Genomic DNA, 27,106 nt, shown 5'->3' with positions numbered 1-27,106 from the left:
CCAGATTCTTGCTCCAACAAACTTCCTTTGGCCTCATTTACCTCTCAGTAAAATGGGAATAAACACAGAACCTCCTGGGACTATTGGATGAACCTGCAGTGATTGTAAGGCCCTTCATAAAATATCAAGGCTATCCAGGTGAGCCTCTTGGTTAGTTAGAGTTCTCCTGTGCCAAGGTTATCAGGACTCATGGCTGCGTCTTTATCTGAGCAGGAATAATTTTGAATAGAATAGAATAGAATAGAATAGAATAGAATAGAATAGAATAGAATAGAATAGAATAGAATAGAATAGAAATCTTTATTGTCATTGTACAACTTGTACAACGAAATTAATGCCACCCCAGTGCAGCTTTAAAAATATAAAAACCATAAAACACATAAAACACATATAACACAACCTCACATTCCATATTGCACAACCCCTGATGCTGCATTAATACTGCACTATACGATAGAATTCAGTATAGTTGCAGCTCTAAGATAGAAGCTATTCTTCAGCCTCCCGTCAGGCGTTAACTCATGATTGTTACAAAGGGTCAGTCAGCTTTATTCACCTCTTCTTCATGGGTCACCTTTCTGCAACCTGCACCCTCAAGAGGTACTGAACTACAGAATTCCTAGTCAGGGTGACCAAAAGTCACGCCAGTTGGAGTTCTGGATGTCATGGAAAGCATCGTCTTTCTTTAAAGATAATATTTTTTAGTTACTGATGTCTTTTTACACCTCCCTCAGGGCCATTTAGTGGAGTACGTGGGCCTAGCCACAGGGGCACCTGCAAAGGGGTCAAAAACGTCAAGATGGTGGCTGCAATTGCTCAGCTGAAGCCCCACATGTAAAAAAGGGGCAGACTTTTGGCTGTGAGGTCCTGGCCACCATCTTCTCTTTTTTAACTTGTCCTCCAAGGAGAACCATTGGGAAAGACTTTCTGTTTAGAAAGCACCGTTGTAATACTTTTTTACCTATTTTAAGTAGTAATAATGGCTACCTATATCTTTAGATCAATACCATGGGTGTTCATTTATTGGACAATTCTAAAAAACCTAAAATGAAAACGTGATGATAGAGTGATTCTATTCATTCCTGTTTAACATAGCGAGACTTACATCCACAAGTCGCAGTGCTGCTTATCTAATAAGGTACCTTTAATGTTGTGGCCACGTCCTGGGTCATCTAGATTTTGTACAAATGGCAGCCATGTTACAGGGTCCGTGTTTTATGGCGGTCTAAATGTTCTTTTGGCTTTAATCTGACAGGATATGGTATTTATGGCAATTCACAAACTTCTGCATATTTTATAGACATGTCGTGGATTTAGAAACTGAGAAACCAGAAGGGGAAACTTCTAAGAAAGGTTCAGTGGATCAGGCTGAATATTAAGAATTTTCTGAGAGTAAGAAGTGTTAAGGAGCCAGACAGTCCACCTGCCGCCCAGATGGACTCCTCCTTTCTGGAGCTTTTCAGAAGGACAGGTTGGCCACCTAGCAGGAATGGTTTAGTAGATTGCTGCAGTGAGCCGTGGGTTGGACTAAATCATCTTTAAGTCCCTTCCTCCTCAGACATTCCAGTTTTATGTCATTCAGTTGGCCATGTTGCATTGGCTTTGGGCTCCTTAAAGGTGCTTTTAACTTCTGCAGACACCGAAGTTCATCAGCATGAGCAGGCTTGCCATCTGTTGCTGATGAGTACACATGGACTGTGGTTCCTCTTCAGGACCACTAATAGAAGGAAGGGTGTGTGAAGGATGGTACTCATCCTTGGTTGGTTGCTTTTGATCTGCTTTTCTCACAGGTCCTGAGAGTCCCTGCGCCAGTGGTTCAAAAGACCAGAATGGAACGGCTGGAAGAAATCCTCCTGGAGCTGAGGAAACCTGCAAACATTGTCCACATACCCCTAGGTAAGGGCCCCGGAAAAGGATCTCAAGGCCAGTGGTCAATTGGAGGAGAGTTTGGACATACGTGGAAGATGGGATTTGCTGCAGGGCTATTAGAGAGAAAGGCAGGAGCTATCCCATGTCTGTGTTCACCCAACCCTTTTCAGCTGCTGGTTGAATTGACCCAGGTTCTGCACTTGCCAAATACACTGAATCAGAAACTAACCTAGTTTAAGAAGTGTATGAGATAAAACAAGAGGAGGTGAATCAAGAATTAGTCAAGTGCTGAAGGAACATGGAATGAATACAGACACGTATGCCCAGATTGAAAGAAGTATGTTGAGGTTAGTCATACAGAGAGAATGCATGCAGAGAGAATTGCAGAACAGATAGATGAAGGAGGGGTGAACGGATCAAGAGGAAAGGAAAGACTGAGAACGTCCATGTGGCAGACACCATTCTCTTCCGTGCATTTTCTCATCATTCCACCAGGCATCCCTTTTAGACTTCCCATTCGTGGAATTACACTCCGCAGTCTTATTCTTTTCACTCGCTTCATAGCAACTATCACACTGCCTTTCTAGATGTCCATCTTCCATTCATTCTGTAGGGAGATCATTCTGTCTTCTTGAACTTTTTCATATAGGACTCATACTTTCTCTTCCTGCAGATGTCTACTTTCGCTCTCATTTCCTTTTGATCATGTCCATTTTTCTCTGGCATAACATTAAGACAAACCAGGTTGGGTGTGTTCCTACACATGCCTCTGCTCCCTACTGTTTTGGTTCCAACCAGAGTATTATGAACCCAGGTAGTATCTAGACCTGTTAGACCTTGGTTGATCTCCCTGGAATAGCAATCTATTTCCTGATTGTTGCCAAGAAAACAGCTGGGGTGTTTCCATGTCATCAACCAGAGTTTAGCTGGTCTCAGAGGAGACCCCTTTTATAATAATGTGCATTAGCAGTTGTTGAAAACAAGTTCACATGAATGGGATAAATCTAACCCACTAGTCCCTCTCCCAAGGAGAAATGTAAGACATTATGCATTCCTGTTTTATTTTGTTCTTTTGATAGCCACATCACATGGTATGTGCATTCAGATGTGTAGGTAGTTTTGCAACATCTGACATAACTGTGTTAGATGATGGTGATGATGGTCACTTCTGTTTTCTGCAGTATGCATCTTGCGGAGGAAAAAGGGGAACTGGCGTGAATATCGAGAGGCCTTAGAACTACTGAAAGAATTTCAAGAAGAGTATAAATCTGTAGTGGCCACTTGTAACATGATCAGTGAGTCCAGGTCATTTGGTAAGGAACAGGTTACTGAAGTGAACCACATCCAGAAGCTCCAAAGTCTTCCTGAGGTCAAGGTGAGGAGAAAGCTAGAAGAGTCCTCTGTCCAGGTCCTTCAAGAGAATAATGATTTTCTTCCATCCTGTCAGTAAGAGACTTCCCAGCTATACTGGCGTGCCATAACCTACCTGTTTTAGAAGACTTTCAAGTGGCACCTGCTCTTGGAGACCCTTTGCTTCAAGGACCTGCAGCTGTTGGAGTGGTGATAACCCTGACTCCCACTTTCTGAGGAACACAGACTACCTTCTTTTACAGGATAACTTAGACTGGAAGGCTTGGTTCAGTTCCTCCAGTATGAAAGCTCACCAGTGCAACAGAAAACACGGAACCTCGAGGTGCATCTTGAAGGGAACATTCAAAACCGAAGTCTTGGGTGCCTGGAAGCGGTGTAGCAGTTTTAACAGTCAAATAAACAGCTGCGTCAGCGATGGGTCTCTGGTTTGTTAGAATGACTGCAGTCCAGCCAGTCCTTCTGACCAGCGTTCAGAAGAATCCATTGATGGAGACCATGTTGAGAATTAATCAGCAGCAGTCAGGGCCCTGCAAAAGGTCTCCTGTGGAAGGTGTCAGTGGTAGACTAAGACTACCACATTTCCGTGTCGTGCTATAAAACAGTAGCACTTCCCCCACACAAGATTTTTGCTACGTTTTTCCTTATTTCAGACTTCCTCTGCCTATGGAAGAAAGTCAGAAGTTTCCACAGAGCAAAGGTTCACTTATAAAAATTTCTTCTACCTTAATGGTTGTAATTTTGTTTTCCTGGTGATTCTTTTAGGCGCTTTCTTAAGTTCTTACTCAAGAAAATTAGTGTCATTAAGGTCTTCATCCTTAAAATAACTCTGCTGTTAATACTCTGGTTTTTCTTTCACTATCCATGTTTTGAACTTTGGGGAATTTTTGTCAGAGGGAGTTTTCAGCTCATTGTTAATTCACTCAAAGGCTGGGTTACAACAATACGTGCACTTAAGTGCGATCTATTCTTGGCTTTAATCCTTTGGAATAACCATGGTTTATTTCTATAAAACCAATTGATTTCCTTGCGATAGCCACCAGGATGAAAATTGAGGCTTCTCCCTCAACAACACTTCTTGGTTAACAAAAATTTTATACATCCTTTAAAAGAAACAGGTCTTCGACTTTCAGGATGGCTTAGAAATCCTATGTGCTAGGAAAAGCTAGAGATATTTGGGCATGGAAAGGAGAACAACAACATAGTTTTAAATCCCACAAGGTTGAAAGTGTGGCATAAAGCCATCATCAGCCTTCTTTCTTGATGCTAGCAAAATGCTGAAGTTTGATTCTTCTTGGAAAAATAAGTTTTCCAAATGTTGCACTGAACTGTGTCCATAACAGAAGAGATGTGCTTGTTTTGATTTTGGGGGGAAAAAAGCTTACAAATTAACAAGTCACATTCTCTATCTTTCTGACTGGATGTATTTATTTTCTGAAGTTTGTTGTGTCTTGTGGAATCGCGTTTGGGAACAGCACTGTAAATGGGACCCCCAGATCTCCTATTCCCAATATTCATCATTCTGATGAGAAACTTGCTTCCCCTTGCATCTCAGAGGCTTTTGTTCTTCAAACTTCTCCATCCTCCATGTGAGTTGACATCATGTTTCCCACTAGCAGCTCCCAAGCGCTTTGTATGAAACAGGAAGCTTGTTCCACGTTCTGGCTTGGAAGATGGATGGGATCACGTGCCAGGCAGGTCGCAGCCTGGCCGAAGGAAAACGGGATGTTTGAGGTGTGCTCAGCTTTGGCCGAGACCAATCCAGGGAGGGTCTGACCAGGTGAGCAGGGCTAGGCTGGGGCACTCCTCACTTCCCAGTGCCCACCTTCCTTTTACCTCCTCTTGGCCATGATGGCGTTGGGATTCAAGCTCAGGATGCCATGCCCAACCCAAATACCTATACTTCTCTCCCAAGTTTCCCAGTGCCTTCCGGGCCTTTCCCGTCCCTTTGCTGGCACTGCCGGTGGCCTTTGTGCCATGGTCTCTCCCCCCGGATCCCATCAGCTCCGGCCAGATGCATCCCAGGTCCGTCCTTCCAGTCTGGGCAAAGGCCAAGCAGAACTGGCTGTTCCCTGCACCAACATTTTGCGCATTCCCAGTGTCTTCAGGGACAGGTGAATTCTAGTGTGAAACAGTGGGGCGGGGGGCAACAGAAACCAGACCCTCACAGATTCGGGAGCAATCTTGCAGGATCCGGGTCTTGCCGTCCCACCATATTTATTTATTAAATTTTTCAACCGCCCATCTCCCCCCAATGGGGGAACTCATGTTCTCTGGTGCTTGGTTTTTCCGCTTGCAGCTGGCTTTCATTCAGGCTGCACATCAGCAGCTGCAATTGCCTCCCTGGGCATCGCACCGTTTGGTGCATGAAGCTTTCAAGCCCAGAGAATCAAGCCCCTTTCTCTAGGCTTGCCCAGTTCTGGCTCCTGGCTAATGTTGTGATTCAGCTGCCTTGGCACTGTGTTTATGCTTTAAGAAGCCACAAATGGCTTTCACACAATGCACTAACCAGGATGTATAAACCATATTTCACATTGCATGCTAAACTACATTAAGACTCCCTCCTCCCTAGGAGAGACGTGAACTTTCATCTGCTGGGACGGCAACTGCGTGGATGCTTTAATTTAGATTCCTACATGAAGCAAGGATTGGACTCAGGGCAGGGGGCTTCAACTCTCTTGCTCTAGCAAATCTCCCTTCCCAACCCTGATACTATTCCTTTTGTGGAAGGAAGATAAAAGCAGTCTGTTGCCGGCCTGTACCCAGAACCACCCCCTCACACACAAGAAGACAGGACAGTTGAAAGCTGGTGTCTCAGTAAAGACAACAGTAGGACCGATCACCAGTCATGGGGCTATGGCGTAAAGCATGCCGTATTGTTGTGCTATAATCAGAATATTGGCCAAACTCAAGGATCTCTGTTTAATCCTGTCCAACTTGCAATGGTTTCCAAAACATCTCACAGAAGAAACTTTTAACAAAGTTCAGGGAGACTCGTGAACCTTAAACTAATAAACACACAGACACCAATTCATTTCTCAGTAAACAGATTTGTTTTATCAAAACATTTGATGAAGCCACAGTGATTCAGGCGAAATTCCAAAAGTGGTGCTTAGTCTCGGGCTGCACCGGTTTCCAGGTACCAAGCCAAGGGTAGACATCGAAGCACAAAATGATTTAAAGCATACCAAGGTGGATTGATGATGAGATTAAGGAAGCAGAGCAATGCAGCAATCTTTGTTTTTCTTGAAACCATCTGACAGTAAATCCCACAAAAAACTCGGCATACGCAAAACCCCATCATTTACAACCAAAAGGTGTCTTCTTGTTTGCATAGTGGATAACTAACGCCATACCTGCGCGCAGTGTTTTTAAACAGCCGGGGAAGAAGCCGCGTCTCCCATCAGGCTCCTGTAACACAATATTTAGAAAGGCGAGGGTGCCAGCGGGGAGTTCAGAGGACCCAGGGCAGGCTTGACTTCATGGTGAACGCGCAGCACAGCACAATATTCGGCTTTGATAGAGGCCCGCACCCATGCTCGGCTTTGGGGCAAGGCGCACTGCTGAGGGGACCGTGCTCAGTCCCCTGATGGGGTGCTCCTGGAGGCACGAAAACCAAAACACCAGCACATTCCTTGCGGGTTCTGCTAGCGTTCACTGCAGCAATGCTCCAAGGGCGGGACTGTTTTTTAAAAACCTGTTCATGAGAGTCTTTAAGGCTTGGCACTTTTCTCCTCTTCCTTTTCACTGGGCATGACCCGGCCCCCCCGGAGGCAGATGAAGAGAAAGAACACTGATGGTTACGTGGTAGATGCAATACAATCATCTCACAAAAACCCCACCTTTTGGCCCACTGCCCTCCCTTTCCTCACCAACATGTTCCATCGACGGACCAAGAAAACTTGCAGGGTATCTTTTTTCCACTGGAGAATCTCCAGAAAGCTAGAGTGAAATGTCAGAGTCAGCTTCTGTCTTTGGCAATTGTGATTCACTCAAGTCCTGCCCAAATCTCCCCCCGGCCCCCCCACCCCCCGCTTTTCACCTGTGCCAGAAAACGGCAGAATGCATAGCTATCCTTTTGAAGAAGTCATAGGGCCAGAAAAGAAAATCTAAGGTTTTAAAGTCAAATCAAAAGCCTTGCCAAGCTAAGAACGGATGCGCTGAAAGTTAGCATTATGCTAGCAAGACTTCTCTTCATGTTTTGTGTGTAGAGCAAACAGGCTGACGGCAGAGCCCGGCGAGTCTCTAAAGCTATGTTTCCCAACCCAGCAACTTTAAGACAGGTGGAGACTTCAACTCCCAGAATTCCCCACCCAGCATTCTGGGAGTTGAAGTCCACACGTGGCGGCTGAGGAATTCCGGGAGTTGAAGTCCACACATCTTAAAGTTGGGTTGGGATACACTGATTTAAAGGGAGGATGTCCTATTTAACCAGCTGGAAAAGTTACCCCGAGGGTAAACCACACATTTTATGATAGCAAGTGGACATATTAAGCAGCTTCTGGGTTACTGGGAAATCTTTTCAGACTAACAATGATGCTTTCACAAGGAGGAAGACAGGCTTTAAACCATTTCCCGTTTTTCTACCCAGACGAAAGGGATGCCCTTTGGGTTTGGACCCGCTCCACGCACTCCAAACTTTCCAGGTTTGGCATCAGTGAAGTCGCCAGAAGGAAAATACTCAGACAGAAACTTGCAACGTGAAGTGAAGCTGGCCTCTGTAAGAGCCACGGCAGAGCAAAGGGAGGCAGAGCGGCTTTCCTCCTTTTCCTGGTGCAAGGAGCTGAGGGACTGTCTTTCAGACAGCAGCTCCTCTTGCCTGTACCACTGAGCTCAGAGGGTGCCTGCGCCTGCCGATATCCCTGCGTTGCCTGCGCCGCATTCTCGTTCCATTCGTGCGGGTATGTTCCCACGACTCAAATTACGCACTTCTCTCAGGGAAAGCACCGCTTCAAGAAACTCGTTGCTGGGGAGGCCCTCCTTCCAGGAGCCCACGCCGGTTTGAACTTCCTCACCCCGAGAGCCATGCCCCCTCTCTGCCCAATCAACAGAAACTCAGGCGTGCCTAGATAACGTGCAGCGTGGCTGCGCCCCGCCTTTCCAAAGGAACAGACGATGCCCTCAGCTCCCCAGAAGGACCTACCCCAACGGAGAAGTTAGGAGTAGTTCGCCCAGCAGGTCTTCAGCTGTCTGCTCAGCTGAATACGTGGGCCGCTCGGGGTCTCTGGGCTGGAGTGGTGTAGCAACTGGAAAAATACTGAGGAAATCAGAGTGATGCTGACGTGCTCACCAGGGCACCGAGTTTGGCTTTACCTTCCTCTCAAGCATAAAGTCCAGGTTGGTTCCCACAGGAATAACCCTCCTCTCGTTCATGAACTACTTGATCTCTACAAGGATTTTTGCCATGGTAGGCATGGATCAAGCAGCAAATACTGGAAAGAAACCCCTGGCACCAGTTCAGATCAGGATCCTGTGGACAAAGCTTTGTTCCAGACTCCAGCACCTCTTTCCAGAGGCTGGTAGGACCTGCACAAGCCTCCCCAAAACTGGGCCGCCTTCAGAAGCACTGAAATGGCAACACCCCAAATTCTACGCTCCTTCGAAACGGTGGGAAATGTAGTTCCAGCACCTCTGAGAGGGTCCGGCTGGGAAGGCCTAACCAGCACATGATGTCCCCCCACTGTGCCACACCCAGCATTGATTCAGCCTTCGCAACAGACGTATGAAAAGCATGTTCCAAATCTGTGCTGCTGGTGTTCACCTTTACTGCTAGTGCAAATAACTCCTTTTCAGGTATATGGTACCAGTAAGATGGGGAAAAAAAATGCAGCTCCTTTCTGACATGTCCTTTTTCACAGGAGTAAGCAACAGCACACGGAGAGATTTCGGTTCTACCGCGGCTGGAAGCAGAAGGATGTGCTTTGTTTGCCATGACCAGAGTGGAAAAACCTAATGGGCACTAAGGGGCAATTCTGTTTGCCTCCCTGAAGGACTGCCAAAGGAAAACAGACAGGCTCTGTCCTTTCTCCAGACTCTCCAAACCACAATGAGAGCTGGTCTGAATCATCTCCTGGCCAGGAGCAGTTCAGATTCCTTGGGTCCTGCCGCTCTCCCACCGACATTCAAACCTTGACCCTTCTGATTCAACTTCAGAAAGAGGCAGCATCGGATACTGAAGAGGAAAGGAAACCCCACCTTGCTCCCCCTCCAAGGAGGGAGCCATGATGGACAGAACACTATCCCACGAATTGCAGTCTTAAGGGCCAGACTGGATTGCAAGCGTTTGGTATGTAGAAGCAACACTGAGGTGATACGCTTGCCACAAGTGTGCGGAAGTGTCAGAATTGGGCGATTACGCACTGTTCCGTACAAAAATAAAGCCAAGAGGATAGCTCGATACCCACTGGGGCGTGCTCATCAATTCATCCAAATGATCTAACTTGGCATAAAATTCTCCCTGCGTGCATGTATAAAACGTTTAGGCCACTTCAGAAAGGCATTCTGGATTTGTCAGGATTGAACTGAACAGAACTGAACTAAAATTCTTTCCAACACCATCTTGATGTTCTTAGCAGTGACTTAATTTCAGGTATCTTCTCATCTGGGGTCACCAGCTTCTGTTCCTCCACCTCCTTTTCTTACGAATGGGTCTGAGTCACAACACAGTAGAGGGCATCTGATGTGGGCTGGCTGGGGGGACGGTCTAGAATACGGACATAATTCAAAGTCCACTGGAATGCAGAGCAGCAAGAGAATCGTTTGTCTACATAACAGACACAAGTTAGGGAACTCTTCACGTGTCAGATTAATTTGGTCCAAGCAAAGGTGAGAGGTGGACACTACACGGTACAGATGGTACAAGATGGATCTTTCAAGGGTATCGAGTGTTTAAGTTGCTTCCTGCCTCTGAGCAACACACCAGACTAACACTCTGGCCTAAGAGAGACTCATGAAGGACTAGGGTGGTTTTGAAAGGCATGTGATCCTAACTCCTTGAGGAAAAGCTTCTTTGGGTCTACCTTCCCCGGATCTTCTTAAGTTTAGCTATCAACAACTTCAAAATACCATGTGGTCAGCCAAATGTGCTGCTTCTGAAGTGCTCCAAAACCTGCCCTGTTCAAGTGGTCCCTTTAGAAGAGTGCCCAGGAAGCAAATCTCCCACTTAACTCTTGCAGATTTTTAAAAAGAAGCCTTTGATTTTGAGCCACAAAAGTTAATCATGTTCTCAGACACAAGAAAACAATGATTTCTCAAGATACCGCAAACTAGCTCAGGAGGGACTCAACCATGTCAAAAAACAAATACTGAAAGTAGTTTGGAGGAATCCACAACCATCTCATCCCCCAAATATGTTTGTGCATAAATCTGGGCACGAAAAACTTAAGAGACGGGATCTGTCCTCGCAGCTTCTATCCCAGAGACGTTTGGTCTGGCTGTGGAGCCTAATGAAACACCCTACTGGTGAGAAAGAGCTAAGTGCACTGTTCATTTCCCACTCTGCCTGCCACAAAGCAGGGTTTGCATTCTCATGCTGCTGGCCGGGCCTCCTGCAACGCAGCCCCACCCCAAGGACTCCTTGAGGAGAGCTGATGGGGCTGGAGGTCCGGGGGGGGGACCCCATGCCCAGCAGCCAAAGGTTCTCTCTGGCCCACGGCTGTTAGCTTGGGCTCCAAGTAAGCAAGTGCCCATCCATTCATCTGGAGACTTAATCATATATTATAGATTTAAATAGATTTTTGCGGATCCGCGATTCTGCTTGCTGACCTTCTCCCAACGGAGGGCCGCTCCTGAAGTTACAAATGCCACTCACAGCATCCACTCATCCCTATTACCGTAACTGACTAGGATCCCAAGAACAGTCGCTTGACAGGCACCCCAGATCCGTCCTCCTGATGAGGACAGATTAAGGGGGTTTCCCTGCGAGTGAGATTTATAATCTCAGAATCAGCTTTGGGGAGAAGGCTCAAGCGTGGCTTCCCTCCGGCTCCAGCATGAACCAGAGAGAACTTCTCCTTCCGAGAACTCCGCCAACGGGGACGGGCGACGATGTCAGGCGATCTTGAAAAGCCCACGTGGCTCGCTAAGGGCTATTTTGCCCCAGTGGTGTTCTTTGACCGCAGGAAATACTGGTCGGCTCGCCCCTTCTGCCTCTCCCCTGTCCGGTTCTCCCTCTCGAACTGCCTCTGGAGTTGCACGGCCAGCCGCCGGTCGGCCTCCTCCTGCTGCAGCCTCTGATCGGTCCCGCTCCGCCGCCGTCGCCTCTTCCTCCTCAGGGGATCGGAAGCCATGGGGCCTTTGCGACAGGCCGCCGGCCTCAGCCGCTTGGCCGAAGGGTCCAGGTGTTTGGTTTTGCACGGCCGCTTCCGGCCCCGCCGCAGAGACGAGGCCTCCTCGCCCAGCCCCCTCTCGAGGCGGAGGCCGTTGGGGAAGGGGCGCCGTTCGCCCTCGTCCCAGTATTTCTGCGGCTTCCTCTCGGCCGCCTTGGCGGAAGCCCCGAGGGCGCCCTTCTCTGTGAAGGCCGAGTTGACCCGAACGACCTTCCGGGTTATCGTTTTGGCATCAAGGTGGAAGCAAGATCCGGCCAGACGGGAAGCTGATTTTGCTTCGGCGAGCTCGGGAATCCTGGTGTTGGGGGGCTTCTCTGGGGGTCTTGCCAGGAGGGGCCTCGAAGGAGGCTCTGTAGCGACGGCCGAGTCTCTCCGGCCGTTTCCAGAACTTTCAAGCTTTGCTAGACAGGTGGGAGGGAGAGGATCAAGCAAGGAGACGTCAGCGGACGCCTGTGGGGGCTCTTTGACGGGCACATTCACGTTCAGGGCCAGAGAATCTTCCCCCAGCTCTGGTGCCGAGGACGTCAGCGTGGCCTTGGAGAGAGTCTTTTTGATTTGACGCTCCTGGAGGATCTGCTCCCACTTCTTTAGAATCCAAGGGCTTGCTTCGTAAGTGGTGGGCTTCTGCAGGCTCCGGGTCAGGTTCCTGGGGGTGGACTTGATAATGAGAGGGCTCAGCACACGCCCGTCGGGCAGCTGCTTGGGAGGGGTGCAGGGCGAGCAGACGATTGGCTTGAAGTGGTTGAGCTCCTCGGAGATGCTGTCGTTGCTCTCGGGGCTAATGGAGCGCTCTTGTTTTTGCAGGAGGGGGAACGAAGAGCCCGGGTGGGAAGCCAGGCGCTTCTCCGCCGTCAGGTCCGGAGCAGAGAGGCAGCGGTTGTTCTGGGTGGAGGAGAGGACTCCGACCAGGGAAGCCGAGGCACCGGCTAAGGGGTTCGCCTGCAAGACAAGCCGTTTCAGTCAGAGGTGATGCTACGGTGCTGAAAAAGGGAAAGTGAATTCAGAACAGTGTATAAGAGGGAGAGGAACCTCAGGGTCAATTAATATAGCCTTTCCCACAAAATTAAATATAAATAGTTAAATATTAAATTATTAGATATAATTAAATATAATTTTGTGATATGGAGACCTTGGGAGGCATGGAGAGATGCACTCTAAGGATCATTTCCCCATCATGCCCTTCCCACTCCAAAGCGCATTTCGGCAGTCAGATGTCCTCAAACCAGAGAGTTTCCTGGCCCCAAACGAGTCTTAAAATCTAAGGCACGAGCAAGATTGGAATGGACAAGCTTCATGCACCAAAATAAAACCCTGCTCCAACATCCCCATTCCTGAATTTTCCAACTCTGGTTTGCCCACAATTGAGAGAGACTCTGCTGTTCTAAAGCAGAGTTCCTCAACCTTGGCAAGTTTAAGACGGGTGGACTTCAACTCTCAGAATTCCCCAGCCAGCCTTGAAGTCCACCCGTCTTAAACTTGCCAAGGTTGAGGAACCCTGTTCTAAAGCATGTTGCAGAGTGGAGACTTGGAAGAGCTCCTTACTCTCCCTTGTGGTGCTCAAGGGGCAGGGATGCACAGCAAGGCCCTCTGTTCACAGACCAGCTGCTGAACTTCATAGGAAGGAGAGTTCTACATCAGTGTTTCTCAGACGTGGCCACTTGAAGACGTGTGGACTTCAACTCCCAGAATTCCCCAGCCAGCTAGAATTCTGGGACTTGAAGCCCACACGTCTTAAACATGCCAAGGTTTACATTCAGGCCCAAAGAGCCACCTTTCCTCTCTTATCCGGGAAGAGAAAGCAGGGCACTGCCATTCGTGGGCATGTAACACAACATATCCAAACATACAGTGTTAATACCCTCTTATTAACTCTTTCAGAGGAAGATTCGAGACTTTTTAGACAACGATGACTTTTTCCCATTGCACTTCAAAAAGATCCAATACCTTTGTTCTAACAGGAGCTGATCTTTGCCTGCTCTTCGATCGATTCCCCAGAGTGTCGTTGCAACTTTGGCTCCTTTCAACTTTGGAGCTAAAATTTCTATATAGATTTTGCAAAAAAGGGGAAGAGTACAACGTTAGCAAGTTCATTTAAGCAAGGCAATGTTTCCTTACTGCTATTATTAAACGCCCGTGTGTCCTCTGGGATATGCCTTCCACTAATTTGGAGGGTAAAAGGAAACAGAAGTCACTAGCAGACACCCAAAGAAATATGCACTGTCTGATCTGGGTCCATCACCCTTAAAAAAATGTTTAAATATAAGACATGAGTTACATTCTTCCTTGGAATGTAACTTCCTTTGGAAATTATAACTCAAGAAGCGATTGAAAAACTGGGTACCAATTGGCTCCCTTCCTGATAGCTTTTAGGAAATAGCTAAAAACTGAACTTTTTCAGACAGCCTTGCGGTAACTTCACCTGTGCCTCTTGTTATTCCTATTTTTTTCTCTCCAACTTTGGTTTCTATTTTGGGATTTGGATTGTATGTTGTTTTAATTCTACTGCTGATGTTCTTATTGTTATGTCGCAGTTGCCAAGTGTCATGAGATTGTGGCAGGATAAACACCAAATGTGAATAAGTAAATAGGAAAGGACTGTCGTTTAGCTACCTTCACAAGAGCCAGAACCCCCTCAGTCATACTGCTGCCCAAACACTCAGGCACCGTACTAGATGGTTTCTAATTTGCAATTTATTCCCAGGACAGATTCTGGACCTCTTTGCACATTTAAAGTTGACTCTGTCTGGGCTTGGAAGCTCAGCTGGACAAGCCTATTTAATTATTAATGTCAATTTCTATGCCTACTCCTGCAGTTCTAGTAGCTAGATGGGATGGGATGGGGGGGAGGGGGAGGAGAAAGAGGTCCTACAGTCCCTGTTGAGCTTTAAACCATGTGCTTGGTGAACACATTCAAATCAATAAAAAAACAGGTAGTAAATAATATGTTAAATTATATTATGTGTTAAACTGTATCTCAATTTAAGATACGGACTCCAAAATCCACATTTTGGATGTGATATGGTTCCACGTACGAGATGGTAATCCAAGAATGGTCTCCAGTTAAAATAAAATTCTATGTCAGATTTACTTTGAAGCTAAAAAATAAATCTGATATAGAATTTAGTTTTAACTGGAAACTATTCTAGACAGCAAGGCATACTCCCATAGTTCAGCTAGCCGTTCTTCTGAAAATCAACCTCCCTTTTCTATCGCCTGCTACAGCTAACCCAGAATCTCATGGGAGACTTACCCTCCAAGCAACGCGACGGAGTAGGCGTTCCCCTTGGAGACAAAAGCCGACCGATACGCGGGTCGGCCCTGGAACGGCTCCTCGTTCTCGGAATCAGAGAGGCACTCGGGAAACTGCCAGTAACCAAAGAAAATCAGGGTGTGAGTATGACAAACAGAGCACCCCACCATGGGGGAGCGGCACTTACATCTGAAGCAGGGGTATCACAGTCAGTGGACCTGAAGGCCACGCACTGTAATGCCGGTTCAAGCCACCCAGAGTTGTTCTGAAGTTGGGTGACCTGCAAATTTGATGGATAAATAAATAAGCGAGCGAGTGAGTGAGAAAACGTGTGAGATATTAAACACTGGTGCAATCAACAATCACCAAAATAGGGAAGGAAGCTGATGGTTTGGAACCAGAAGGACCAAACTGAGATCTCGTATTTGGTACCAGAAATCTCTTAATTCCTCGGTATCTTAGATACTGAGACGGTGATGCTGGATTGACGCAACGACACAGCACACTTCCCTCTAAAATCAACAGAGCTTCCTCTAAAGTATTTTAAGAGGAAGAGTTTAATGCAGGCTCATAAAAACTAACCTAATCAACATATAGTTTTTTGCAGTGACCGTGGGAAGCCCACGAGTACCATCCTCCAATGTAGATCAAGAGGCTTCCTGAACTCTTATGAAAGATCAGGGTGATTATCCCGTGAGTCTTATCCTCCATAAAACGATCTAATCCCCTTTTAAATAGATCCGTTGGGGTGGGGGGGAGGGGAGGGGAGGGGACAATGACACCTTGTGCTCAACAATAACTTAGTTGTATGAAAAACTAAGAACTTTTCAAAGAACTGCAAAGTTTGTTTTTCCTGTTCTACCAAATTCTGCCACGGTACTAACTGTGAGATACTATTCACATTTACTGAGAAATAAGTCCCACTGAATTCAATGGCCCTTGCTCTGTAGTAAGACGGTTTGTTTTGCAGATACACGATACAACCCTGGCTTCCTCTCTCACCCCATGCAAACATCCATTTTTGCCCATCCATTTCTCTTTGGAAACTTCATAAGGTGGCAGCGAGACAGCAAGCCATGGACATGCTTGGAGAAATCGGTCCAACAGTCCATGTGAACGACCAACAAATTCTGTAGCTTTCCATGGTAAAATGGAGCTGCCCCTGATACCTTGCTGCAGATTTCCCTGGAAGACTGGACTGAACAGCCAGCAGGGGTAGACTTCAGCTCCCAGAATTCCCCAGCCAGCATGGGTGGACTTCAGCTCCCAGAATGTCTATAACAGTGTTTCTCAACATCAGCAACTTTGTGGACTTCAACTCCCACCAACTGACCTAAAACCAAGGGGTGTCAGACGGGACTCACAATGATGCAATCAAAGCTCTGCCTATTTTTTAAGTGCAGAACTGTTGGCTAGGGAATTCTGGGAACCGAAGTCCACCCATCTTAAAGTTGCCGAGGTTGAGAAACCTTGCTCTAAAGCATCTGTATTCTGCTTCCCATTAAAGCAAATCTTGAACATAGTGCTGCAGACCAGGAATGATGGGAGTTACAACCAGCACGTTTCACAGGTCTGCACAAGATGGCCTTTGCTGACTCTGTGGAACCAGCTACGTTTCCTTCTGCTTTAGTCGCCAGATGTGTAATGGCTAATCTGCGTTAAGCCTGGCTGAGCAATTTGGGGGAGGAAGGGGGAAAAGGCCATCACATCTGGCAATGAGCAGAGTGGAAGCATCGGCCGCTTACATGTTCCTGGGTCACTTTTGCCATCAAGGATTCCTCTTTCTTCTGATCTTCTGTTCTCCTCCTCTCAGCTTCAGCATCCTCTACCATCAGCTTGTGAATCAAATCTTCGGGGGTTTTCTCTTCTTGCCATTTTTCATCTCTCAGCTAGAAACAAGCAAAAACGAGGATGATTTTGTAAGCAGAGGACAGGGCCTCAGACGAGAATCTTTGCTGACCATGTAAATGGGGAGTCCCTTTTAATGTCTCTGTCTTTTACGTGCTGGGCAATAATTTCCTATCATTTCTAATGCTTTTATCAAAACCTACTTCATAAGTTTAACATTTCAAGGCCAGGAGGCTTGGCAGAAGCTGACTGTCAATTGCCTGAGTTCATTTAGTGAGAAATTAATTAACCTGCTCCCTCTGGACACAAGGTTTAGGAATTCCCCCCAAATCATTTCACAGGTAACCGCTGCTTCCTCTCTTTTAAGTGTCTGAATAACCTTTGCAGACTTTAATGAAGCCTTGTAGCATTTTAAGGCTGTCACTTTTATTGCTGCCTAAGCCTCTTTAGGAGAGCTAGCTTGGCGTAGTGGTTCAAGACACCAGGTTAGAAACCGGAAGATGGTGAGTTCTAGTCCTGCCTTGGGCACAAAGCCAGCTGGGTGATTTTGGGCCAGTCCTTCCCTCTCAACCCAGGAACAAGACAAGAGCAAACCACTTCTAAAAACCTTGGCAAGACAAATGCAGGGACTTGTCCAGGCAGTCTCTAGGAGTCAATGTTGAGGCATCAAAAAAAAAAAAAAAAGGTCCTTTATAGATTGCTATCCATTTCATCAGATGGGAAGGAAGAGAGGAAATGCCAATAGGAAGTAGGGGAAAATTGGAAGTTGAAGGCACCTTCCAATTCTCCAGGCCACACTATCTTTCTTACGATACCATCCTTGACTTCAGCACAAAGCAGCAGAATAAGAATTCATTAGAAAATTCACTAGGTGGCATTTACCTCCAGCAAGGATTGCGAGAATGTATAAGAACAAGTCTGATAAATGTTGGAAGTGTCATCAGAAGCCCGGTACATATTACCATATGTGGTGGACATGTCCAGAAGCTAAAAGATATTGGATTAAAATCCACACATGGTTGGAAAAAATGACAAAACAACATATAGACTTTAAACCAGAGACATTTCTATTAGGAATTATACCTGAAACATATAGTAAAGAACTGAAATATTTGATTGTAAATGTTTTGACAGCGGCTAGAATTGTATTTGCTAAAAACTGGAAAAATGAAAAAGTACCTATGCAGGAGGAAGTTATTAAGAAAATTATGGAATGTGCAGAGATGAGTAAATTAACATTTGAAATTAGAGAGCAAGAAGATAAACAATTCTATATGATATGGGATCTGTTTTATCAATGGTTGGATGAAAAGATATAGTAATGTAATAGATCAGCAAATTATATAATAGAAACTTGACAAACTGATATAAATTACTATATATATATATATATATATATATATATATATATAATCAATGGATAAAAATGATATAAATCTTATTATGAAAGCTGATGTTATAGACTAGTAACAAATGAATAATAATTGATAATTGATAAATATATAAATATATGTTAGATAGATGACATGAGATTTTATATAAATGATGAGTGAAGACTATGAAAGGATGGCACAAATGATTGGTAACTGGCTGACACACGGTTTAAAATGGAAGATGGTTTTTTTTAATGTTTTTTATGTTATTGTTTGTATGTGTTTGTTGTAAAAAATAAAAAAAATATATATAAAAAAAAAAAAAGAATTCATTAGAAAATTCAGCACTGTTTTTAAGGGATTAAAGGCCAAGCTTTCTTATCACAGTACTGGTAGTCCTCACTTAACGACCACAATAAGGGCCAGAAAATTCGTTAAGTGGGATGGCTGTTAAGCGAGGCATCACGTGACCGCACCCGATTTTATGATCTTTTTTGTGGTGGTCATTAAGCGAATCACATGGTGTTTAAGCAAATCACGTAGTTCCCCATTGATTTTGCTTGCCGGAAGCTGACTGGGAAGGTCGCAAATGGTGACCATGTGACCCCGGGACACTGCAACCATCGTAAGGGCAAGCAGGTTGCCAAGTGCCCAGATCACAATCATGTGACCAGAGAGGCACTGTGATGGTCGTAAGTGTGAGGACCAGTCACGAGTTACTTTTTTTTTAGTGACATCATAACTTTGAACAGCCACTAAACAAATGGTCATTAAGCAAGGACTACCTATATGTTAACTAGCTACTCAACAGTAACACCCAATTGCTGCTTTGCTTATGGTCATAAGTAATTCCCTCTTTTTCCCACCTCTCTATTTACTGTTTTGTTCCCTGCCACCACTGTACAGATATATAATCTTCCTTTTTCAGGGCTAAGTGCCACGAAATGGACTATAAATCAGAAAAGTGGATGCAATAATAAATATGTAGTCTTTTTTACCTTTATTTAATAAAACAAAGAGAAAAATATTTATTATACCAATTTAAGTAGAATACAACTAAAGCAATAGTGAAAGGGGAAAAAAAGGTGTAGATAAAGCAATATTTTTCAAAGTTATGGTCTTTAAAGTGCCATAAAATCCTTTTGTTATTTTGCCGCAATAGACTAACACAAGTATTTCTTTAAAGCTAAATGGTGCCGTGAAAGGCATTATTTGCACTTCATTCCTTGTGCCCCAGAGTTGGGTGGAGGCAGCTACGCTATTCTCTCTTCGGGGAAGAGCATACAGAGTTCAGGGACACGCACGAGTGTGCCTTGAACACTTCCAACGGAAGTAAAAGAAGCATCTTTTGGGCAACTGAGTTGGTCAATTACAGTATTGAGAACTGCTCTACAAGCACGTAACAACCACTAGCATGTACACCTCGGGGAGATGGAGGGGCTGCTGTACAAACAACTTTCAACCTTGGGAGCCATTGGCTCGGAAAGCTAAGTTGTAGTGATATATCCTGCATAGCGTACCTTTCGCAAGTGGCTTTTATATTCCTCATGAACTTCTCCGTGCTTGGCCAACGTGATGGGTGCTCTGAAGATAAAGTCTGCAAACAAGAGGAAAAACGTTGAGCATTTTGAGCCTTCGCACACATGCTGCCGAAAGGCAACCCTCCATAACTGTCCTGTGCATTACACCAGGAAGAGAGCTGCTCTTCCTTCACAGGCCCCAGCACGAACACACGCATCCATACAGCAGCTGCTTGTTAAGAAGGGCCCAGGAAACAGTCCCCAGCTTTACAAAACTCATGTCAAACTTCAGCGCCGGGACAAGGGCCTTTCCCCTAGGCAGCCAGTTTGAAAACAACGCACAGAAACAAGGACACCCCATTCATCAAGGTCCTGCTAATGGAAAGGACAATGCCCTGTTTTACCTCCTGTGCCTTGAACAGCTTCAGAAGTCACACCCGCTTGTGTGGAACAAGGCCTGGTCAAGTTGCTATCTGGCCTTCTTGCAAAGGGGCTGAGGACAACGTCACCCCCCAAGGACCTCCGACTGTCTCCTTGCTTGAGCAGAGGGAGGCGAGAGAAGGAGGAGACCGCACACTTGTATGGAGGCAGGGCACCCAGCCAGCTGTTTGTGCGATCTCTCAAGCCAGCCAGGAAGAAAATGTTCCACGCGCAGCGCTGAGGTTATGAAATGCCGGAGTGACTTCAAGATGACATGGGCGTGTTTATTTTCAAATATAAGCACATGGCCGTGACACCGAGGAGGAGAAAGAGGGCGGACCTAAGTCAGGAATGTGCCCAGAGATCCTGGCCCAAGCCCGGGGACCCTGCCCAGATTGGGCCATCAGCATCACTCCTTCACCCACAGGCCTCTCCTTTCAATTCTGGAGGTCCAGCTGCAAAGACTCAGGGGCGGTGACAGGGTGGGGCCTAGGAAACCCAGGTCACGTAAACCAAGAAGGGTGGAACCTAGTTGGGAGGACAGACGCTTACCAAGGTCCTTAGCCAAAACATCTGAAAGGCCGTCCCTTCCAGATGTTCCTCTCACAAAGACACAGGTACACTGGAGCTGCTACACCAAGCATCCCCTGCCCCCAATGCTGAGATTTGGCCATGGTTAGTGAAGGGGGGAACCTTTCCAAAGACGGCCTCTTCTAATCGATGAACCCCCCCCTGCTAATTTCTGAACTCTTTCTCCTCATCTTAACACCCTGCACTGAAATGCCCAGTGATATCCCAACATATTACATTCAAATGTCCGCAGTGAGCCATTTTGACATCTTTTAGAGCTCGATGGATGTATGGCTTTGTTGTAATTTTAGCCTGGTGTATTTTGGTCGTTCCATACTACAGCAACCGCATTTCTGGAGCGACCGATTTTATTCCATGTCCTGTTTTGATTGTGTAAGTTGCCCGGCCAGCTCTGACTGTAAGGTGACTCATGCTTAACAGTTATTTTAAAAAATGCAGACATGCACGCAATTCCACCATTCCTGGAGGCAGCCAGCTGGGGAAGCCTTACCCAGGTGGACTCCAAGCATCCCACAAACATTCCCACTGGCACTCACTAAATGCCCTGTCCTCTTTTTTAAACCCAAGTTAGATGAAGCCTCTTTATCAAATCCCTCCTATCGCTTTGCGTTCTGCAAAATCTCCTGTGAGTCACTTCTCCACTGTTTTCTGGACAGCAATATTTTATTTACTGTTTATTCCTTGACAGCCTGGTCCTGGAGGATTCTAGGTGATGATCAACAGCAATAACCAAGATAAAAAAGCGAACGTCCTAAACCCTCGAAATTACAGGAAGAGACAGGGAGTGCCTCCACTCAGAACCCAAGGCTGGCTGAAATGATACAGCCTTGGCTTCTTAACGGAATATTCACAAGCAGTAATGGCTTATACTGGGGGAGGGGGGGGGGACTCTCAGAAAGAGAGGGCTGGCAAAGAGAAGGCCTGTCACCTAGCCCAGGGTTTCTCAACCTTGGCCAGTTTAAGACGTGTGGACTTCAACTCCCAGAATTCCCCAGCCAGCTGGGGAATTCTGGGAGTTGAAGTCCACACGTCTTAAACTGGCCAAGGTTGAGAAACCCTGACCTAGCCCTTACCTGCAAATCTCACAAAGGTAGAAGGACTTTCACCAGGCCTTCTTTAGATCACTGGACCAGGCAGGCAGATTCAACCTTGGCAAGATATATGCTGCAGAGGGCTTTTAAGTGAAGCAGCAGCTCTTGAATTGTGCCCCCAAATAGTTTGTGACTGCCTTCTTCTGGGGTTCATCTTCTACTCTCCACTAGCTCTTCCTCCAGGATATCCTGGTGGTCCCACATCCAAGTGGTGAGAGCCAGTAATTTAGGTGCTGGACTACAAGCCATGAGACTGTGAGTTCTGGTCCTCCCTTAGGTAGAGAAGCTGGCTGGGTGACTTTGGGCCAGTCACTCTCCCAGGCCAGCCCACCTCACAAGGTGGTTGTTCTGGGAAAACAGAAGGCAGGAACATTATGTGCACCGCTTTAAGTCGTTACAAAATATAGGCAGGATATAAATCTGATAATACATTAAAAAATAAAAGAGAAACCTTGATTCATCTTTTCAAGACCAGCCAAGAGAACAAAAATAGAGATTCCCAGAGTTGAAGTCCACACATCTTAAAGTTGCCAAGGTTGAAAAAAACTCAAGATCTTGAGCCTGTGATCAATTTGTCTTTTTTTGAACTATCTACCCTTACCCATTACTGTGACCATTTAGGGACAGGGAAGATCAGACATCTCCCCCCCAAACCCAAGCCCTCCCCCCAGGTACCCTCTGAGTCGAAAGGAGTGGGGACCTCTGCCAGGGTGCTCTTATGTTCAAGGCAGGTCTGAGCAAAAGTGATTGCCGCTTTGATGCTAGCCTCCCTACGCCTGGAGAATCCCAACTATGCAACAAAACTGGAGTATCACAACATAAGAACTACTTCATTGCCACTTTACCTGGTTTCTAAACTGAAATGGTCCATGCAACAGAAAGTCCATTAAAAATTTATTTGGAGCGGAGAGTGCGTGTCTCTTTTATGGCCCCACATTCAGCTTCTTGTAAAAAATAAAGACACACTGACCTGTATCCATCTTTGTGGTTATTCAGCAACCTAAACCCCCTCTGGAGAGGACCTCAAAGCAACCATCTGCTTTAAAGTACTGCAGGCAGGTGCTGTATTCGCACCCGAAATTATAGTTTCTAGATCAACCCCCAACCACTGTACCTACCACCTACAACTGTGCCTTTTTGGCACAAGGCAACACCTCCTAATTTCCCAAACCTTTCAAATGACATCGTGTTTTTACGTACCTTTATGCTCTCATTTTATGCACCTTTAGCTTCCTGGATTTTACTCCTTCAGGGTCCATGCTAAACATTTGCATTTATAATTGTTCTACATTGCTATTCTAACGTAATTTTGTTCTAATCCTTCTACCCTGCCTAGAACACTTCCTTAGTGGGGAACTTTGTATTTGGATTATGACGTGTAGCAACCTCGCTAGATCCAAATTGTGCCACAGGATGGTTGCGCACTGCGGCGCCACAAAGGAAGAAACGAAGCTGAATTCAAGATCGTGCCTGAGGATACTTATAGGAACTTTTATCACTTAATGATAAACAGGACCATGGTACAAATCTGGTAAGATTGGCTGAAGTCAGGCAGGTAGTTTCGAGCAGGCGAAGCAGCGTTTCTCCCCGGTGGACCCCCTCCCAAAGCTTTCCTTGGGCAGGTGTGATCATTTGTGTAGTTGTAACTGCAACTTCTACTTTGATGGAGAGATCAGTGCTTCTCCCAGAGAGCCTTACGCATAGAAAAAAATTATCACAGAAGAGAACAAAATAATTGAGGGCCTCTAGTGAGAGCAGTGTTTCTCAACCTTGGCGACTTTGAGATGTGTGGACTTCAACTCCCAGAATTCCCCAGCCAGCAAGGCTGGCTGGGGAATTCTGGGAGTTGAAGTCCAAACATCTCAAAGTCGCCAAGGTTGAGAACACTGGATTAGGGAAACGAAGAGAGCCAAGTCTGCTGGCAGGATTTTCAGGTTAAAAATATGTAAAAGCAAATCCATGTCTAGCTTCATGCTCCCACGTCTGCCAGGAGACCATAGGTGTCAAATGGAAAAATAACCAATAAGAAGGGATCCATGCGACAAATTGTCCCGGGAGAAACTTTTAAAAAATGCTCAAGGGCTACATGGCAGCCTGATATTCTGCTGCCAAAATTCAAAGTTAGGCAGTTAAAAAAAAAAAAAAAAATTAAGGGTGGGAATGCTAGTCTTAAACTTGGAAAAAGTGTAACCTGGCCGTTTTGGCCCTGAAAGTCAATTTCAAACGGTTGGGCGGGGAGTTAAATGGTTTATCATCCCAGATGCCTCCTATGACTATTCTCATCGTTGGGAGGGAGGGAGGGAGGCAGGCAGTCTTGAAACGTTCCAGAGGTCTGGAAGCAGACTTATGCCTCCAACACATCTGCCCCTTTAAATACTGGCCCTAGAAAACTGGGAGAGGAGACGCAACAGATGATGGTGGAGTTTTTAACCCTTCTTCTCTCTGCTTAACCAACCCTGCATTTGTGATGAGAGCTCTGGAGAGGCTAGGAAGGGGAATAACTGAGAGATGACGAATCAAATTCCCAGTTCAAAGTCTTCCAACGCACATCTAGTTAGCCACGATAGTCAACAAATCTATAAACGCTAAGAAATGGGTAGCCAGCCCTAGTAGAAAAATCCAACACCGTACAGGTAGTCCTCGACTTACGACCATAATTGGGACCCGAACTTCCACTGCTAAGCAATGCAGTTGTTAAATGAATCGCGCCTGATTTTACAACCTTTTTTGCCACGGCCGTTAAGTGCATCCAGCTTCCTCCATTGACTTTGCTTCTCAGAAGCCGGTGGAGAAGGTCACAAATGGCGATCATGTGACCCCGGGATGCTGCAAACATTCTAAATACATGCCAGTTGCCAAGTGCTTGAATTTTGATCTGGTGATCACAGGCATGGTCGAAACTGCAAGGACTGGTCGTAAGTAACTTTTTTCAGCACCGTCGTAACTTCAAATGGTCATAAGTTGAGGACTACCTGTATGTGTGGTATGCAAGAGGTTGGTATCTTCAAAGATATGAACAAGGTATAATGTGACTTTCAGCGTCAATGCTCCCAAGCACATTCACAAATACATGTGCAATCAGGCAGGGAACTCAACACTAGGCAGGTCAACATGTTGTTCACCTCCGAATGCATGCGCTGGTATGCACAAGCCTCTGAGGGCCATATTGGTGCTTCAAGGTGGAAGAACCGTGGAAGTCCTTTCAACAAAGGTGGGAGGAAAACAGACTGCTAGTAAAGTTGGAAAAATGTGGTTCCTCCCGTTCTCTTCATTCCATGAAAGGTGTCACCTTGTTCTCATGCATGTTATTCTCGCTAGTGATCCAGACGGCTCTTCCTCCCTCCTCTGGCACACCCAAGCCCATTAGAACATTTATCACCAGCCCCATAATTGCTTCCTGTTTCTTTTTGGATCTGGGGAAGCGGGCCCGGGCAATGACAAAACTGCAAGGGTCCGACCCCCAGTCCACCCTCCACAATGATCTCAACACTGTTTAGAGCAACCAAAACACACCACACTTCTTCACACCCAAGGTCTCATGTGGACTCTAGCCCAGTGTTTGCTGCTGTGGAATTCTGGGAGCTGAAGTCCACACATCTTAAAGTTGCCAAGTTTGAAAAAAACTGCCCTAACCCTTTGGTTTGGTCCCAAACTCACTGCAACTTCCATTAAAATTTCACCAGCCCAGCTCAGCATTTATTACCTGAAGCAACAAACAAGCGCATAGCCACAGGAGCCAGTCCTATGCTTTAGGCAGCCTATAATCAGGGGCACACATTTGAACACAGGACAAAACAGACCGGCATCCACTCGATACTCTGGAGAATGCCTGCTTTAAGTTCCTGCTAGCCCCGATCATAGTTAGGCATCACAAGGAGTGTTGTCCAGCACATCAGAGCACATTGGATCATTTGCCACTGCTCCACCGAGACATCGTGGCCATGCGCTCCCGTCTGGTAGAGGGAACGGCACGAACAGAAGTCCACCTTCGGGGTAGTTTCTTCTGCAGAAAGGAATCGCTATCCACACTGTTTGCATTCACACCCCATCCTTACCCTGAGAACTGAATCAGCTCATCAATCAATCAATTAAGTAATTAATGGAACCTGTTTCCATGCTGTTGTGATCAGAAACGCTCTGAAAACACCCATGGCCCAACAGTAAAGAGACAATGACCATACAGCCATAAAAAATAAAAATAAACTAACTTAACTGGGCCGACCACAAATGACTCAACAAGGTTAACCCCAGCCTTGTCTGCAGCATCTGCTGGGTCTCTACTGGACTGGGCGGCATCTGTGGGGTGGCACAGCTGCTGCCCAGGCTCTCCCCGCCAAGCCTCGCAACCCAGGCCTTCCCCCGGAACCGCATCTGGATAGGCGAGGGGGGGGGGTCCCCGTCCTCCTGCGACCCTCTTTGAGCTCGACAAGCCACAAGTAGCCGGGTTCACCCAAGGCTCCCTCCTGGTAGAGCTTCGGACAACGTGCAAAGGCGAAAAGGGGCCATCTGCCCGTGAGGGCAGCGGCAAAGCCAGCCGGGGCACTCCAGGTCTCCGGGTCTTATGGACGGGGCAGCCTACCCGCATCGGGGACCCCTCGCACCCCCAACCGCGAGGGCCCGTCTCTGGGCGCAAACCCAGCCGCGGATCCCCGCCCGCGACGAAGGCGCCCACCCAGGCAAGATTCGCAGGCCCACCCAGCCTCTTCCCACGTGAGGGCCGCTGGGGGAGGAGAGATGCCCCGTTGGGGGCAGACCAGGGCGGCGTTCACACAACCGCCGGCTGCACCCAGCAGCGTGTCAGGCCTGCGTTAACCCGGGTCTGCCAGGGACAAGTCCCCGCGGGCCCAACGGAGCGGCCTCTGTCGCATCCCCACGACCACTTCGGGGGCGACGGACACGCAACTTCGGCTCCTTCCCTCGCTCGGGCGCCCCTTTTTCTAAGGGCATTCTGGCGCTTCCGGGGTGGAATGCGGAGCCCAGCCGGCCCCGGATGATGGGGAGCGGGGTCGCAAGCGGCCCGCCTCCGGCCGGCCGGGGCGCGCAGCCCGCATTCCCACGGGCCGGGCGGCCACTCCCCCTTCCAGGCAGCCAATGGGCGCGCTTCCCGCCCCCGCCGCCACGTCGACGCGCGTCTCCGCCCGTTCACACGTTACGCGACGCCTCGCGCGCGAGCCGCGCCGGCCACGCACCTCGCTGGGCCCTGGGGGGCGGCGGCGGGCCCGGCTCTCCGGCGGGCGACGGGCGGCTGCGGCACAGCGGCCGGCCGGGGCCCTCCCGCGGGCCCGAGCGCCGCGCCGGGGCCGCCGGGCCCGGCTCGTCTTCCGCGGGCCCGGCCTCGTGTCGCCGCCGGCCCCGGCCTCGTCGTAGCGGCGGCCCCGCCGACCCCGCGGCCCGCCCGCCCGGCCTGACCGCCGCCGCCGCCATCTTCTCCCGGCGGGAGGAGAGCGGG

General features: G+C 47.3%; 2 protein-coding genes across 2 annotated transcripts in view; one reads left to right on the top strand and one right to left on the bottom strand.

The window, feature by feature from the left end:
• Nucleotides 1-4,992, top strand: part of XRRA1 (X-ray radiation resistance associated 1) — a 36,109-nt gene extending 31,117 nt beyond the window's left edge. Inside the window, exons 18-19 of the mRNA XM_007440115.3 lie at nt 1,791-1,896; nt 3,051-4,992. Of these exons, the coding sequence (XP_007440177.1) occupies nt 1,791-1,896; nt 3,051-3,319 (375 nt within the window). The 3' untranslated portion in view covers nt 3,320-4,992. The remainder of the gene's footprint in view (nt 1-1,790; nt 1,897-3,050) is intronic.
• A 1,275-nt stretch (nt 4,993-6,267) lies between these two features.
• On the bottom strand, nt 6,268-27,106 carry RNF169 (ring finger protein 169). The gene is made up of 6 exons (XM_088140421.1): nt 26,847-27,106; nt 19,556-19,632; nt 16,560-16,703; nt 14,815-14,927; nt 13,509-13,605; nt 6,268-12,503 (listed from the first exon to the last, which is right to left on the bottom strand). The coding sequence occupies exons 1-6, from the start codon at nt 27,079-27,081 to the stop codon at nt 11,325-11,327; spliced, it is 1,845 nt and encodes a 614-aa protein (XP_087996547.1). The 5' UTR covers nt 27,082-27,106; the 3' UTR covers nt 6,268-11,324.

The sequence above is a fragment of the Python bivittatus genome, unplaced genomic scaffold, assembly GCF_059951505.1.
Source record: "Python bivittatus isolate LINGU-HERP-01145 unplaced genomic scaffold, Pbiv_v1 ctg000340_np1212, whole genome shotgun sequence".
NCBI classification, from domain to species: Eukaryota; Metazoa; Chordata; class Lepidosauria; order Squamata; family Pythonidae; genus Python; species Python bivittatus.
Note: the sequence above shows the minus strand (reverse complement) of the source record. Positions and strands in the feature narration are given on the sequence as shown.